The 17,462-nt window shown below is 40.9% G+C and overlaps 2 protein-coding genes across 3 annotated transcripts; both read right to left on the bottom strand.

Annotated features, from left to right (window-relative positions):
• Nucleotides 1–123: 123 nt before the first annotated feature.
• On the bottom strand, nt 124–7,533 carry sephs1 (selenophosphate synthetase 1). The gene is made up of 10 exons (XM_033634014.2): nt 7,456–7,533; nt 5,334–5,456; nt 5,113–5,209; nt 3,910–4,013; nt 3,669–3,776; nt 3,299–3,453; nt 3,098–3,188; nt 2,895–2,994; nt 2,268–2,480; nt 124–1,434 (listed from the first exon to the last, which is right to left on the bottom strand). Exons 2-10 carry the CDS (start codon nt 5,427–5,429, stop codon nt 1,220–1,222), a joined length of 1,179 nt encoding a protein of 392 aa, XP_033489905.1. The 5' UTR covers nt 5,430–5,456; nt 7,456–7,533; the 3' UTR covers nt 124–1,219.
• A 581-nt stretch (nt 7,534–8,114) lies between these two features.
• bend7 (BEN domain containing 7) lies at nt 8,115–15,922 on the bottom strand. Of its 2 annotated transcripts, XM_078167976.1 has the most exons (10): nt 15,728–15,922; nt 15,104–15,181; nt 14,663–15,016; nt 14,247–14,363; nt 13,821–14,164; nt 13,356–13,463; nt 13,043–13,160; nt 10,772–10,885; nt 9,482–9,523; nt 8,115–8,983 (listed from the first exon to the last, which is right to left on the bottom strand). In XM_078167976.1, the coding sequence occupies exons 1-10, from the start codon at nt 15,789–15,791 to the stop codon at nt 8,925–8,927; spliced, it is 1,398 nt and encodes a 465-aa protein (XP_078024102.1). In that variant the 5' UTR covers nt 15,792–15,922; the 3' UTR covers nt 8,115–8,924. The 2 variants fall into 2 exon arrangements, with proteins under 2 accessions (XP_078024102.1, XP_078024101.1); XM_078167975.1 differs by lacking the exon at nt 8,115–8,983 and having other exon boundaries at nt 9,033–9,523.
• Between the last annotated feature and the right edge of the window lie 1,540 nt (nt 15,923–17,462).

The following is a 17,462-nucleotide window of genomic DNA, read 5'->3' on the forward strand; positions in this document are numbered from 1 at the left end:
AATTCTAATCATACAGATCACTAAAAAATGAATTCATCATGCTGTTAACTGATTAATATTTTCCATTTTTTACACATTTCAACAACCACTTTTAATATATGAAAAACAGACAGGAAAACAATCTATTATAAGAGAAGTTTATTTTAAGAGATGGGGTGGAGGTCGCATCTTTTTTCCTGATATCCATATGAACATGTACAGAGGCCTTCCAGATTCATCCAGGCTATTAGGACAAACAAGAACGATCTGGACTTTGATCAGCTGGAAGCTTCATCGGTAAGTCAGACTGCTCGCAGCAAACTTAAGAGAGCAAAACTAAATGCGCCGGATCTCCAACACAGGCAACAGCCAATAAACTCACTGATCAGAGTGCTTATTGTTAACAACCCAGACTGCTTTTTACAGTTGCACAATTGTGTGACCATATAATGCAAACTCTATACACCATATTACCTTAAATATGATGACATATTGGGAATGCAGATGGTAGAGGGTTTCATCTCCTGAGGGGTGTGCAGATTTCTTCTCATCTATGACTTTAGACAGTAACTGTTATGTCACATTTGACCTGTTACGTTAACATGAGCGGCAAAAACAAACCATTTTCTATTTGAATATTTATTAGTTTTGGTGGGGACAATACAAAAAGTCAAAGTAATAAAAAACAAACCATTCTGGTCACACTCCGTTTCTTTCAAGGCATCAGTTACAGCAATGAACTAAAATTACGCTTTATAACTGTACAAAGTGAATGGACAAACAAAAACACCACCATGCGGTCCGCTTGCTGGATGAGAGCAATTTTGAAAGACCCAAAGAGGCAACAGACACCAGACTTCCTAGGATTCAAAATGAATCAACAGTATCGCGTTATTGTCTTCATCATCATCACTCTCTTATCCAAAGCTGCCTGCCAATCACGCACGTATAACATAACAGAACACAATAGACACGAAAGGCAAATGGATTTTAAGTATGCACTAATTCTTACCAATTTTTTATCATGGGGATACTGCAGGTTGAGTCCACGGGTTGATGACACGCCCCTTTGGCCACTGTGTGGGGCTGTTTTTCATGTAGATACACACCAACCCAGTCTTTTCTGTGTACATACTATTGTGTGAATATATTTCAACACTCTAGGATGGTTTTTGTAGTTTATGTGTCTAAAAACACTCAGCAGAGCAGAGGTTCCGGTCTGTGATACAGCAAAAGAGGATTAAGAAGTTGCACCGGGAGTTGGGTTGACATTCTGTGTGGCTGCTTGCGGTGCCACCTCTATGATCCGTGGTTTGTCAATGATGCGAGCAGTGCGGTTTCCTTTCTCTACAATTCCGATGATCCACGCTTGGTGGCCCTCGCCGTATTTTGGGGATTTGATCTCGGCACAGAAGCGGGCGGCCTGCTCCCGAGGCAGACAGATGAGCAGGCCTCCTGTAAAGATGAAGAGATTTTGTCAGTCACAAGGGGCTCAAATGATATTTTTATAGTGTAGTGATGCTGGTGAGTGCTCATTTCTATTACTGCACGCGGGTGCTGGCTGTGATACTGATCACATTACTGATGTCCTGGGGCACAGGGCCCAGGTGCCATTAGATGTGGCTGCAGTGCAATAGGTCTCATCCTGTTTTCTGACTGATATTACTGACTCTCTGTTGGGATTTATCTCTGTTTTGGGGCTCCTCTTTGTGTCCCTCAGGGCTACGTTCTTGGCCCAGGGTTGTTCTCCTTTCACTTGGACATATCATTATTAGTTTTTCTTTCTTAGCAATGTGTGATGGGTGACACTCAAGGATTGGATGAGCCTTGTTCAAAGGTACATATGACCTTCAGCCCAACTTCAAACTGTACGAACTCATATTCTTAGGACTGTTAGCAAAAGTATGTCAAATTATTATGTAATTACTACATTTTTTCCTACTTAAAATGTTCCCATCTATTATGGCCTGTAGTCTCTCCATGCTGTAAAACTATTCACATTCATCTTGTCCCATTTAGACTAATCAGACTGCCTAAATAAATTATGACTGGATAAACTGCAGCTGATTCAGAATGATACAGCAGGGATTTTTGTAAAACCAACACCAAGGGTGACTTAATATCTGTTGTAATAGGCCCAAAACTATGCATCAGCTATTCTTACTGACTTGTGAAGCACTTTGTGAGGTTCAATCCACACATGTGCCACATACTCAGTCAATAAAATTTACATTCAAAATATAGTGGTTAAGGAAGAAAGACAGAAACAGATCCATGTATACACACACCTGATGTTTCAGGGCAGGTGCCGTGCATGAGTCCAAACATGTTCCCACAGGCCTTGGACACGGCGGCCATCTTGGCGAGCACCGGGAGGTTGTGGATGACAAATGACACTTCACTTCGTTGTTGCCGTGCCAACGTCTGAGCGTGGCCAAGGATGCCGAACCCTGTGATGTCAGTGGCCGCGTGAGCGTTGAAGGTGTGCATGAGACCAGCCGCTACATGGGGAGACAGAGAGAGAGAGAGAGGAAGAGACTTAGAAGGGCATCGGGATGATTAACTGGTTAATTAGAGATGTGTACAACATTTTCATGACTGAAGATTAGTCAGTGGTAACAAATAAAGATTATTCAGTTTGTGTTGATATTCACAAACGCTGTTACTCACAGTGGAACAAACACTGTGTGTCATCTTAAAAGCTAACAAATAGCCATTATGGTGACCAATGCTGTACTTCAAAAGAAATGTCCTCCATTCATTGTTTCCCTGCCACAACAGCTGATGTAATTATGCCCAACCTAGCATGCTAATTAAAAACAATAAAAATAGTCTATTTTAAAAAAAAAAAAATAAATAAAAAAACAGGCTATGACTGCAAATCAGTTATCTGGACACATTCGTAATGGTTTTACCTGTCCTGTTGAGCCGAGCCATGTTCATCATGGCTTCATGGTAGGCCAGCTCTACATCCTCCTGGGTCACCACCAGCTTGATCTTGTTCCACTTCTCAGGCTGAGATATAGAAAACATACACACCCAATGGCATCAGTGTATATCCTAAAAATAAAGAAATATCCAGACACAATGAAGAGTGTAATGAGTGAGGTGGACTTACGATATCTAGCCACTGATGTACTGCGACGGCCACTTGTGTTCCGAGTGGCTTGGTCAACACCAACACATCTCCTGGCACTGCGTTATCTGGCCTGAGAAATATAAAACATTGCGTCATCAGGATTTTTTGCAAAACAACAAAATAATATGCAATATATAAGTAAGGACATATGTAGTAGGGACTGCTATATGCTATACATACATGATAAATTCGTTGGGCTGGCAGACTGTGGTAGCAACTCCTCCCATCACCACCCAGGGGTTGAGCACTGTCTGTCCTCCTGTTACAGATGTGCCGGCCTCCTCTGATGCGTCCTTGAACCCCTGGATGATCAGTGGCATGACTTTGTCTCTCTCCTGTAAAGACCCAGGATGTTCAGAGCAGAGACAGGGAGCACAACAGAAAAATAAAAACATCATTCTTAACACCCTGAAATAATTCCTTAAAAATGATTCTCTGCAATGAGTGGTATTTTGGTTTGTTCAACCTCTACCTCTTCTTCAGAGCTATTTGGCTGAAACGAGACCCAACAGCGAACGCATCAGCTGACATCAGCTGACATGCTTCTTACCTTTTCTGACATTTTGTTGCTGACTCCCAGAAGCATTAACATGTTGTCACACTCTGTCACTCCCATGGCATACAGGTCACTTAGAACATTGGCACAAGCAATTCTTCCCTGCAAGATAGAAATAATGAAGTTAAGAACATTAAGGGTTGGTGTATGTAGTCACACTAAATAATACAGCCAACGGCAACATCCTTCCATTTGTCACAAGTAAAAGTATTATCCATATAAGAGGAGGTCATACCATCATGTAGGGGTCATCCACAATGGGGTAGATGTAATCTGTTGTCTGGACGAGAGAAAGGCCTCCATGCCTAAGGGGGATCACACAGGTGTCCATGCCTATGCCTTCAAAATAAAAGAGCTCTGTATGTGATATTTTGATAAAGTTTGCGTAATCTTTACCAACGAGCATATTTGACTGCCTGGCTTGATGTCAACTGTTTTGGTGTAAGTTGCCGAGTGTTGGGGATATCGGCCGTAGAGATGTCTGTCTTCTTTCAAATATAACGGAACTAGATGGCACTCAGCCTGTGGTGCTCAAAGCTCAAAAATATGTTTTACAAACTCAACAGCAATATCTTTTTCCAGAGCCCATGATCAGCCTATTCAACATAATCCACAAACCTTGTTGTGAGCAGTCTGTAGAACTTTTTTTCTTTCTATTGAACTACTCTTACCGACTGCATCCCTGTGCAGAGGGAAGCATGCATCTACTCATGATGAGAGGCTCGTGCTTGTGAGAACACAAGACGTAAACATTAATGGCGTCCTCCTCTGCTGAGCTGCAACGTTACTTTGCTAGTGGTGCTAGGTGAGCTAGCAGTAGAGGCACGCCTGATATCTCCAACACTTAGCAACTCACACCAAAACAATCTAGCTTGATAAATAACACCACAGGTAAGAGGAAAAATACATTAAGGAGTGACCTGTCCATTTAATGGAGAAAGAAATCATCAAATTACTCTCACGTCAGTCTGTTGACACTGGTAGCCTGTCCATTTCAGAACTAAGGGGGCAGGGTTTACTCAAAACCCTTACGGCAATTAAATATTTTGTACCCTGAGGTATTTCTTGCTCCCTCTGTAAATGATAGCCAACAATGTTCATCCATTTGGAGCTTACATAAAACACAGCAGGATGTCACTGGTATGGAAAAGGGAAACACGCTTATAGTTTAATAGCAAGCAATTTAGTCTTCAATGCCACCACAAAACTGGTTTTCAAGCACAGAGAAGAATTCTTGGCACACCTTAGGGAGTGTCACGTGAAGAACTTAATTTAGTCATCTTCCCATATTTGACAATATAACATATATTTAGCATTTTATGAGTCATTCTTGTTGCAGTCAGAACAGCTACTGTTGCTTGTTTAAGCCGTACTGCTGGTAAGCACTTATTAACTTCAGTTATTTGTTAATATAGTGCTATGTGAAGGTCATTATTACCTAATCGGGGCATAACTGCCCCCAGGAACTGTTCATCCTCTTGATAGTGGTTCTCCTGTAGGGTTTCTAGTAGCTTCTGTAACACATCTTGGGGCACCTGTGACCAACGACAATAACCATCATTTTCATGCATTGCTTTTATATCATATTTCTTATTAATTTGTAGAGCTATACATAGACAATAATGGCATCAAAGGCAGGTTTTGAAAAGGACAGCCAACCTTGCAGCCTGTGCCCTTGAGCTCAGCGAAGCGTGTGAGCCTAAAGTTCTTGTCCAGCTCATAGCTTTCGGGGTTAAAGGACTCCCTCACTGACATGTCTGAAGAAACTCTGGGTCTTCACCACTAGAACCACAACAAAGGACAGAAGGAAGAAAATAGGTGATTAGAAACACTGTTTAATGTCACAGGGGGGGCGAGGACAACTGTGTTCATTGTGTGGTCTTGATAAACAATAATTATAATAAAAACAACACAGCTCAGCCTCATTCACAACACTGCATCAGAGGAATTATCCACAAACGTTCTCCCATGTGCATCATTTCAAGTCAGTAACTTCAAGTACAAATTAGCTTCTGTAAAATCTGAAGCCACAGCACCGCAATGAATCCTGCCTGTGTGGCTTATAATATTAGACTATGTGACTGTGTCAGAGGGCTACTGATTTAAGTCTGTTGTCATCTTTAGGACTTTAACTATCAGTTATTTAAAATTTCAATCAATCTTAATTAAGCAATAAATTGTTTAGCCGATAAATTGTCAGAATTTCATAAAAGCCCTTGCAAACACTTTTAAATATATCTTGTTTTGTCTGATTAACAGCCCAAAACCTAACGATATTCAGTTTATTATTCAGTTTACAAATATATAAAACAGAGAAAAGCAGCAAATCATCACGAAAGAAGCTGAAAATGATTTTTACAATTAACTGATAAACAAAACTGTTGCAGATCAATTTTCTGTGGATCAAATAATCAATTGACTAATCAATTAAGCACTTGTCATCTTTTGTCCTGGTGACAGAGATAAATGCAGCACTGAATCAACATTTAATAACAGTAAATAACATTGTTTTGTACACACAGTATCAGACACACGATACCAAAGCAACCAAACACCATAAGTCACAGATAAAAGCACCGCCAGAAATACATCAGCGCCTCTCTGGTGTATCTCAACATTTAATGAACAGTTCACCAATGTGGTAATTTTGTGCATTTATAGTGTTGATGATCCAGATATATGTATACTGGGGGTAAGATTACATTGCTACTGTTTGAATTAGGGAAAGAAAAATCAAGTGCATTTTCATTTTCAGGCACAAAATAAATGAAATTCTGTCAGTTTAGTGAGGAGACAAATATTGGTAGGTGTTATTAAAGCTTAAGGTGCACACTAATAAACTGTTAGAAACTGCAAAGCATCCAAAACTTTTCAATATCATCAGTTTGACCCTTCAGTAACATCTTTATGCTCCACACACCCACCCACCACTGGTAACATAAAACTTTGAGCTGGTGTGTGCTGATAAACTCTGATATTTTTAGTTCAATCAAAGGTGACACAAGGATGACCCGGTTTAACATGAAAGTGTGTAATCTAGACCACCTAACAGAGAAGCCAGGTATGTTATTGGTTACTTATAACCCCGGTTTGTTGTATAATTGCTGTAAGTAAGGGGCCTCTGTCGGTACACACAGTGGGAGTGTTCAAGAGCCAAAATGCTGCCAAGTTCATTCAACCCTGAGGCACTGGCTAACAATATCAGTGTTGACTACCCGGTGTACACACTACATTATAAACTACAGTGCGCTCAGGTTTGAGACAATAAGTGCTGATAGTGACAGCCACATCTCTGACATTTGTGTTTGTTTTGCTGAAAATGCAGTTTCTGTTTCCATGCTAGCTCCTGCAAACGCTGATCAATGCATGAGGTGATGGGCATAAGCAGCTCTGAGCAACAAAGAGCTGGGACCATCAGAGTGTGCCAGCTGTGCTACATGTAGAAACACACACTGTACAAGCTGCAGCTTAAATGTGATACACAGTTGGGTAACATAGCGCCAGCTCGTTGCACATGTAAGTTAAAAAGTTGCCGTAGAGCGCCGAATAAAAATGTCGGCGGCGGAAAAAATTAACCCTTTCCTGTCCCTCGCCATGCGATGTGTGCAACATCGGAGTTCGTACCCATAAAACAGCAGTAAACATGCTACTTGTGCAAAGATTGCAATGGTGCGGTGCAATAGAAGTGTTTACGATCGCCCTAAATGCAATTTTAGGACCAAAGCGGAGTTATATTCTTGCAACATTTCCCCTTTAATTGCTCTGTCCAGTTTATCCTTACCAGCCTCACGTTAGCGGTGGTTCCCAACAGAAGAGCGGGGACGGCACCAGAATGCATTGGGGCCAGAATCGGGCGTCCTCGGCGAAAGCCTGACGAAAAATAAAACAAAATTGTCTTCGAACTCAAAAATAGACGACTAAAAAAATAAACTATCACATATTATCATACATAATTTAATAAAGATTCATATCCGACCACGATTCGTCTTTACAAAACAATATATGGTGTATTACACGGAGAGGAATCTCACAAGAGCTCAAAGGGTCCTCTGCCTGTACAGCGGCGGCTTCAACATCCCCTTTAATGAACTGTGAAGTCTGGCAACAAAATCTCTACAATGGAGTGTACCTTTAATTTACTGTTTTCCCTCCAATTGCACCTACAACAACACAGCATTGCCTTTTTGTCAGTTTATGTACTTAATAAAAGCCGAGGCTCATAAAATATATCAAATATGCAATTGTGAGTTTATATTTGACATTATTATGTCAGTATTGCAACACATATGTTTGCCACAGTGCTTTTTAACATTAAAACAAATCCATGTTCCTGTTTGTATAGATGTTTCAGGAGGAAATCCAACAATATGAAGTCTTTTTCTCATTTTATCTTTTGTTAAGTTTGCTGTCTAGCATATAAAAAACAACACAAAGACAAAATGTTCAGGAAACCATATTTAATATTCATTTTATATGCACAGAGCCAAAAATTAAAAGTTATTCATCACAATATTAACAACAACAGCACACTTGATATGCATAGAGCCTAGAGATTCTAATAATGAAAACAAACTATTCATAGAATACTGTGTATTTTATATTTTCAGCCAGATGTCGCCTATTAATATTTTTAATTGGCATAACTGGCCAAAAATACATCAGATATTTTTTTGGATGTGATGTTTGTAATTAAGGTTGATGCTGCACTGCACGTTACACCCACTGAAGTACTGGTCACTTAAAAGGCACAATTCACAATGGAAAACCTCCCTTAAAAAGTAATTTGTGCAAAATATACAGATGCTATACTGTTACAGTATTTCATCTTAGACTTGTGATTCCTCTTAGTTATGACATATGAGAACTAGGCAAGTTAAAGCTATAGCCTATAATGTAAACAGTAAGTCATTTCTGAACATAAAAATGAGCTGACATTTTTTAACCACTGTGTAGTTCAGTGTCTGTTGGCTTAAATCCCAGATCCCAATATCTGTCTGGTGAAAAGTCTCATGGACCTTAAAAGATGGAGTGCGCATGTGCGTGTGTGTGTGTGTGAGGGCGGGAGGGAGAGGATATCATTAGGCAGGCGTCTTCTTCATTTGGTCCTACTGTTTTTTTCCATTTACATCCATAACACAGAGAAGATTACAGCTGCAACGGAAATATCTAAAGTGGCAAAATGCATCAAGTTAGAGAAGTAATGAGAACAAACAACAGATCTGCTGTAAGGCTACTGTGGCAACCCTTGAATCAACCAGTCATGTTCACCACCGTCCCCTCCACACTCGCAGTCTTGTTATAGTCACAGCCTGTGAAGAAAGGAAGAAAATAATGTTAACATTTTACATATTACTACCATAAAAGCCACAACACATTTGATGGGTCTGATAGCCTTACTTGAAAAAAAATAAAACTAAGAGAGCAGAAGGAGACATGCTACTGTGGCAGCGAGGGAAATAGAAAGGTGAAAGAGGGGATAAGGTGCATGGTGTGAAGATAATTAGCTGACATTTCGGGAAGCTGCGTGAGAATGTCAAATGTCACAGCAACAGCGTGACAAAGACGAGCCAATGAGCGAGCCAGCAGAACCAGTTTGTGTGTGTTGTGAAGTGGTGAGACATAAAGACATTGTGGGCTCAGAGGGGGTGCTGATGAAAAGATGGTGTGAGATTGTATACTGACATAGGACCTGCAGGTGCAGACAGAGACAGACACAAGTAGACAACTAAATAAATGGGTAGAATTATGCGTGTCTGTGTGTGTGTTAGCTGCCTGCATGTGTGAAAATTTTAATATGAGGTCCATACTTGTGGAAGGTCCATTTACGGCTTCTTCTGCTTCTGCAGCATCTAAGGAGTCAAAGGATGAACATGGTTTACCTGACTTGTTCACAGAAAGCATCTTCTTTGACTGATAATTTTGTATGTGAGCCTGTTCACACCTGATGTTAACATGTGTCTTGGCTTATTGGACTACAAGTGGACTGCTCAAAGTCTGCCTGTTCACACCTATCATTAGAATATGTTTCCACATGCCTTGAGTGACTACTTGTGATCAGATCGCACTTTCCTGCCCTATGCGCAAATAAACGCCTGCATAATTTCAGTTCGCAAAGGCCAAACAAAGCAGCAACCACCGGGGCTGAAAAATGAGGTCAGTGCAGAAGTTTCAAAAATTGCAGCTCCTTGAATGGCTACTTAAAGCTCCATGTTTACAGCTTGGTAAGTGTTCCCCATTCATGTCAACTGTACAGGTACTCACTTGGTTACATTTCATCAAGGCTCAAAGTTATGCATATTTAAGGGTGTGGCTGCATGAGGTTGTCTGCAAGGCGTCACTATAGTCTGAGTCAGCTCCACTGTCTCACCTAAACATGGTCACTGCTGACTTCAAACAAACAAGATGGTGATGGCCAATTGGTTTGTAACAAGAGTCCACAAACCAGTTGGTGATGTCATGGCGGCTATGTCCATTATTTCATTAAGTCTGTGGGCTGAATGGAGATTTGTCTATGGCTATGCACTCACTGGCGAGAGTCTGCCTGCACACACAGAGTGACAAAGCTAACTGTTTAACGGGTTTAATGACGGTGTTGTACTCTTTCAGTGTTGGTGTGAGTTTGTTGAGACTGTTTAACAGCTGCTGCTGTATTAGCTTGTGCTAAGCGGGCAAACTGACAGTCCTTTGGTGCTGGGTCTGCTGGCAGGGAGTCTATATGCAAGGATGTCATCTGAGTAGGTGGTCCTTTAATGTGGCCCAGCTCATATTGGCGCACATATTGCTGACAGAATGGCCATACACAGCCCAGACCACCTCTGAATGTGATCTGAGTGATTAGATCTCAAGATGCACTGGGTGAAATGGATGCATTCACACCTGTATTTAAAGCTGTCCATTTGTGGTCCAAACACCCAAAACACATGTAATTACCAGGTGTAAACAGGACCTTTGTAACTGACTCATACTAGTAAACTTACTGCATTAATAATAATAGCTAAACTTCCTTTGATCACGCTCACAAACCCTTTGCATAATATGAGTTTACAACTACCCCAACAAAAGAAAGCAAAAAGGGGAAACAGACTTTACAGCAGTACCTCTTTTCAGCCTCCTCCTGGCAAGTTTGATCTGATCTTGAAGGATCTGAACCCAGTCTCGTGGCCCGGGCAACTTCTCTATTCTGTGTTCAGTGCAATATTTCTCTGTAAACACTAGACACAGTTCACACAATGTGTCATTATTGTTGTACCCTGGTACAAAGAGCAGTGGTGCCCCCCCACATTTTTCATAGAAGTGGCTAGATGGGGCCCCTGGAAATCTTTGGGTGGCACACCAAAACTAAAAATCCTAACAGAATTTCAGGAATTCAGTTATGCTGTTAAAGTATACAGGCTAGTTGAAAACTATTTCAATACCAGTACAGTAAACATTTTGAGTTCCACAGCAGTCCTTTTTTATTGTGTTATGTATCTATACAAGTTTGTCAATTTGTTGTCCTTCAAATAGACAATAGTTGTCCTTTTCCTTAATGAGACAAATATACAGCTTTAATTTGAAGGATCACATTGATTGTAGAGAGCAAAACATTTCATGGAAACAAGCCTTTGCAAGGGGAGACTCGTGGGAAGCAGTGGAAACCCATTTTCATTCAGATATCTTGAGGTGAGAGAGTGGAACGTAGATGAAACACTGAACAATATAACTCTTTTTTTGTTTGACTTTTACCTTGGGTAAGATAGGACACTGCAATCAATCTTGATATCCACCTGGATTTGGCACAGCTAGATTGTATTTCACCATTTTCACCAGCAGGATGCAGGCATGTTACAAGCTAGCTGGTGATGTCAATGTATTGGTTGTTTAGTTATGAGTGCTAAGTACAGCACTGTTCTTCAGACTAGTGTAACTGGTTTTTAACTTAAGTGCTGATACAATGAAGTTTGAGAGTTTTAATGAGGTGCAAAGAACCAAGGACAAAGTTAAAAACCAATAACCAATGCTTTCTGAGCCAACAGGACCAAATATGGTGATGAAACCTGTTCCCATAGAGTTGGACGACAGCAGCAAAAGTATGAGTGAAGAGCTGCCTGAACTTGACTTACATTACAATGTCCGGTTGTTGCAGCTGACAAACCACAAAAAACACTTCTCAACACTTCATCAAGTTGTCACACCACAACAACACAAGATGCTTATAACTTTATATTAACATTATTTTGTTGCAGCTAACATAGCTTCTGTTAGCCTAACCCAGCGCTCAAGTCCACAAGCCACCTTATATTACAATCAACATCATCCCCACCAATAGAAGCTGAGTCAAACGGAAGTTTCCTCTGTATCACAAAGCATTGGTAAAATAAAAAAATGGTATGACTCCCCATCAGGAGAACTGTCGAGTTGAGTGTCACTTGAATTTATCAGGTTTGCCTGTGTGTTAGAGAGCTGGTGGTGCCAGTTAGGTTTAACATTTGTGATCCCATCCTCTTCTTGACATACATAATAAACATTTATCCCTGACATAGAGACACCACCAAGATGTTGCTGGCTTGTTGGTAAAATTCTGGAAACAAAAAGCTCCCTCCTCAGCAACAGAATCGGCTTATAACGTCAGGCTAGTTGATTATGTTAGCTTCACCTTGGATCATAAACCAAAAGTTTTACTCAGCTTACTCCTCACCACTTTTGTAGTGGCTCCTCTCCTGGAATTATATATACAATTTCCAATTCTTGCTTCAAAACAAAATATAAGCTGGACCTGCTGCACCCTATGCCAGCACCGCCACCAGGGAGCACCAGCAATGCAACTTGTGTACCATCTGTCTGTAACTACATGGCTTTGTGTACATTTGTGCACTACTCTATTAAAAAACATCTCATACACTGGTCATAAAAAACCTATTGCCATCAAAGGACAAAACATGCTTTATATCACCAAGTTTACCAAGCCTACCTTAACAAATTGTCCTGGTGAGCAATAGAGATGAACCATGCCAGTGATGTCACCAGCTAGCTTGTTGTAAAATGGCTGCATCCTGCTGGTGAAAATGTTGAAATACAATCTAGTTTTCTGGCAAATCTAGGTGGATATCAAGTTTGATTGCATTGTCATATCTTGCCTTGCCTTGCTGCAGTCATATTGTCCAGTGCTTCATCTCTACTTTAAAGTACCAATGGATGCCTTTGGTTGTCCTGTTTAATAAGATTTCAACTTCAGCTTAAAAAATGAGTGCACCACAGCCTGTTGGCCTTTAATTGTTTTCGCTGGGGGGCCAGTGTGGGACAGCAATTATATCAGGGGGGCCACTGACCCCCCGATACTCCCCCTCGGAGGTACCACTGACAGAGACTGATTGTCTTTTGCATCGTACCTTTAATAGCACCCACAATGTTCTGGTCCAAGCCCTTACGGTTATCATTGAGCCCTCTCTTCCTTTTGCCATTTGGCAAGGAGTTAGCCAGCGTCGTATCGTCAAAGAAGGCACACACCTAAAACACATAAAGCTCCATGTTAAATATTGTTGAGCCTTTTGCAAATGTATCTTAATAGAAGTAAATTATTAGATGTTTGTTGTTGTTGTAGTTTACAGTAAAATGTGAGAAACCAGTGATGCCACATGACTGATGTGTTAACCACAATCAGAGGGCCAGTGAATTGGCTCTTTAAAAGGTATTGATGCACACCAGTTTGCGGAACAGCAGGCTGCCAGAGCGTGTATAGTTAACCAGAATGGAGTCCAGCTGAGCCTTTGAAATATACACGTCATGATCCTCTGCAAGACGCACCTCAGACTGAAAAAGAATCAAATAAGAGATACTGAGGACTGTGAAGTAATAAGGGATAACGGTGAATTAAAACATAACAAGATTAATTCAGTTTTTAGTTGTTGCTTTTTTAAGGAGTTCTAGCCTGAAGTCATAATGTTGTGTGATTTTTCAGATGCTTGTTAGACTCAGTGTAAATATAGTAAATACATATAGATTTAAAAAACCTTTTGAGGATTCATTCATCAGAAAGATTGAGTTCAAATTCATGAATACTGTTTCTGTGGAGTGCAGTACACTCAAATCATAAATTAGAGCTACCAGTTAAGTACAGAAACTCCCCTGGCACATGTACATTCATGAACATGCCATGTGACATATTACCTGCTGAGGTTCCCGTAGCTGGTTCAGGAGAGGATCTTGTCTGTTGTTGACAGTTCCTGGATTATTCTGAGGTGGCGGCACAGAAACCTCAGAGGAGACGGAATGACTGTTGGGTGTAGTTGAAGCTTGCTCTGTCTCACATTCCTCCCTCTTTACAGATTCTGCAGGTGCAGCTGTACACGCCGATCCCTCCAGAGGGGCAAGAGCTGCTTTTCTAGTACTAGACACAGTCAGGGGTGCTTTATATATTGGCCTCCTCTTGCGGGGCCTACAGCGAGGAGCGGGGCCTGGACCAAGACGGGGTTGGCATGGTGATGCTGCCTGTTCCTGTCTCTCCAAGGATGCTAGAGAAAAAGAAAGTAACACATTATAATTTCTCTTTCTCACTTCTTCACAGTGTGTGAGTGTTTGTGTTCATCCACTGACCTTTTTGAGTCTGCATCAGCCTCCTCATGGCTCGCAGTTCCTGCAAAATAGCTTGCAAGGTGCCCTTACAGTTACACATACAGCAGGGGGTTTCAGGCACAGCAGGAGGGATCACATCTGCTGGACAGACAGTATCAGGTTGCTAAGAAATTGTCTACTTTAACATGCATACTCATACCTGTGCAATATGCTTCCTTGCCATGCCATTGATAAGAAAGTGTGTATGTGTGTGCATGAGTGTTTGACTGTGTTGTATGGATAAAGTGTCCGCCTTCCACACAAATGACTCTGTATTTGTTTGGCCTTCTACAACAGTCACTATCTCATCTCTATTCTATCAGCATTATTGTTTTCTATGGGAAATTAGTGCTGTGTTTATTGGTCTTCTCCTCCTGAAACCTGCTGTGGTACCCTACCATTTGCTTCGTTCACTTTGATCAGATCCTTGGTGTTGTTGAGGACCCTCAGAGCTTTGGAGCGGGTGCTGTACTGACCAAAGCCTGGACCGTTTCCGGTGGAGGTAGATATGGATGAAGGTGAAGGCCCTGGGTCCTCTGCAGAGTTCCAGCTGTTGCTCTGGTGGTCGTGCGATACAAGAGATGGGGGTGCAGGCTGATGCACCCAGGTCAGGTGCTCATCCTGGGGCTCCTTTGTTACGCTGTCCTGCTCTGTTACCACACGCTGATAAGCCCTGCCGGACTTATCACTCAGAAGCCTCATCATTCCTGTTATTTGCCTCTTGATCTCCACACCCTCATCCCCCAGCCAACCTAGATTGAGAGAGAGAAGGGTGTTGGTATAATTAGTGTGATCTGCCTCTGTGTGTCAGTGAAATTAATCCTTATAATGGCACATACCATCAGACACAGCAGCATCCTTAGACTCTCCTTTGGCGTCTTTGCAGTTGGAATTCATAATATATGAAGGGGCAAAATCTGAAAATAAAATGTTTTGTCGTGAAGCAACAATAATGAAATTAAAACTTAATTTCACATCATGCTCTGTTTGACAAATAGTTGCATAATGATGTTGCGGCCTTTTGCATTGCAATAATGGAGCTTGTGCAGGCTGACAGGGACGGTGATGTCAACCAAAGCCTAACCCCCCCTCCCATCCCATGCAGAAACCACCACCTGTAGGTGGTATGAAGAAGTGTAGCCAAGAGAGGTGGCCTGGATTGCTTCAGCAGAAAGTGAATAGTAAGCTGCATGCCCAGAATGCGCAACATGTTTTCATATTTTGGACTATTTCTTTAATTAATTCAACCTTGAATCTACACTGAGACTGACGTCCTGGAAGGGTTTTACATGAGACTTGAATCAATAGAGTTAGCTGCTGGTTAAAACCGAGGCACAGACTATGGGTATTGTCGTGGCCATCGCTTTTGTTTACAGAGTCGCCTCTGCTGGCACACAGCGCCAGACAAACACCCAGACACAGACGCGCGTCTTGCAAGGTCTTACATTCATTCAGCAGCCTACCTTCATCCGTGACCAGTTTAAAGCTCTGTGACTTCCTTCTCCTTTTCCTTTCCCCAAACTCCATCTTCAGGAGGGATTTAGTCTACAGCAAGTCGTGTAGTCGAGAATCGCTCTTCAGAAAGACGGAATCAGTGACTAGGAAACACTCAGCGGAATCACTGTCCGTCTGCCTTATTAATCAGTTAAATTTCTCCCCAGGCTGCGCTACAGATCCTGTCATCGGCACATTGTCACCGTGTTCAGCTCAAATAGACCTGTGAAATGCTACATGTATGATTTTTCCCCCCGTTGCCAGCAAGGATGCTGGTTCTCCCCTTTCGCCATGTAAATAAATTAATGACTTTAATATTAAAAATTCGTCACATATCCCTTTGCGCCACCTGATGGTATGTTCTCATCTAAAAGGTCGAGTCACAAAATTGCCACTGTGGTGTCCAAACAATGCACTGGCATTAGAACAAAGGCAGTTATGAGACCACATTGCAATCATAAACTTTTCCCCCTTAAATTATTAAGAAATTAATAGTTATTACTGTTTTTATTGTTGTTTGGACGACTCATTTACCTGATTATAAAAATAAGTAAATGGCCACATCTCATGTTTGACTGGAGTGAGCAGCAGAAACTCTTTGATGGGGTGGTTGCTCAATTAATTTAATATTTATCAAAGATATTATCTGTTATGTCAGACAGGACTCAGACTGTGTAAATCCCTTCTCTTTATGCATGTAACGGATATCTATCTCTATCTGGAGCTCATGTTGTGCATCAAAGGATAGATTTTCCCTCCCTCCAGTCATGACCTCGCTTCAGGCAACGGTATAAATTCTGAGTCACTGGCAGAAAATAGGAGGTAGTGTTGAGTCACTTATGACGAGTGCAGGCCAGTTAAATTGATGTTACTTTTTACATTATTCCATCAATTCTCCATTGTTAGCCCTAAACGATTTCAAAAGGTCTAACCATTTTAATCTCAGACCTTGGGAGTAGAGAAAGGCCCGATCCTTACACAAACTGTAGCTTATTATTGCATTAATAGAAGTAGCAGCCTCTATGCAACTGATTTGTAACTCTATATTGTAGAATATGCAGCAAAATATAGCAACACAAGGTAAAACTGATATAGGCCTATGTGTAGCATTTAAATTCATCACTTTGGTGAAATGCTATGTGAATATGCATGCCAACAATACCATAGTGATGTCAATAAAACTAAGCTATTTGTTTAAAAATGATTTTATTTTTTTCGTGTCCAAATGTCGAAATGCAGTGGCAGAGAAAAAGAGAGAAGAATAAAAAAACACGTTAGCCTATTTCATTTGGAACTGTTTTTAAATAATTTAATCACTTGAAAAAGATAATTGTATAGCTAGTATAGCCCTGGACTCGTTTTTGGATAAATAGCCATGCTAATACGAATACACTATAGGCTACAAGTGTGAAAGAACTGAGCTTTGATCAACACCCAAAACAAAATATTGGACTTTAGAAAAAATGTTTTCACTTTTTCCACATAACCATGGCTTATTACAGTGAGGGTATGAATGTTAATCTTGCTTTTTAGTTGCCATTACCCCTTTATATTTATTAGCCTAAATAATATTCTTACTTAGCCTACTGGAGCCTAAAATATCATTATATTACAGTAACTATAAACCTATATCCAAAGAACAACACATTAAACAGTATTTCTGTTGTTTTAATGTGACAAAATGAGAGTGCTTGATCTTATACT

This window comes from Epinephelus lanceolatus, chromosome 5 (assembly GCF_041903045.1).
Source record: "Epinephelus lanceolatus isolate andai-2023 chromosome 5, ASM4190304v1, whole genome shotgun sequence".
Lineage (NCBI taxonomy): Eukaryota > Metazoa > Chordata > Actinopteri > Perciformes > Serranidae > Epinephelus > Epinephelus lanceolatus.

Excerpts from the sequence above, each read along its gene's own strand:
- bend7 (XM_078167975.1), bottom strand. The coding sequence starts at position 15,791 with ATGGAGTTTGGGGAAAGGAAAAGGAGAAGGAAGTCACAGAGCTTTAAA. Across the intron at positions 14,165-14,246 it reads GCTGATGCAGACTCAAAAAG|CATCCTTGGAGAGACAGGAA; the intron begins GTCAGTGGATGA and ends CTTTTTCTCTAG. Across the intron at positions 9,524-10,771 it reads CAGGAGGAGGCTGAAAAGAG|ATGCTGCAGAAGCAGAAGAA; the intron begins GTACTGCTGTAA and ends TTGACTCCTTAG.
- sephs1 (XM_033634014.2), bottom strand. The coding sequence starts at position 5,429 with ATGTCAGTGAGGGAGTCCTTTAACCCCGAAAGCTATGAGCTGGACAAG. Across the intron at positions 3,777-3,909 it reads TGGATGACCCCTACATGATG|GGAAGAATTGCTTGTGCCAA; the intron begins GTATGACCTCCT and ends TCTATCTTGCAG. Across the intron at positions 2,481-2,894 it reads GGCTCGGCTCAACAGGACAG|CGGCTGGTCTCATGCACACC; the intron begins GTAAAACCATTA and ends CTCCCCATGTAG.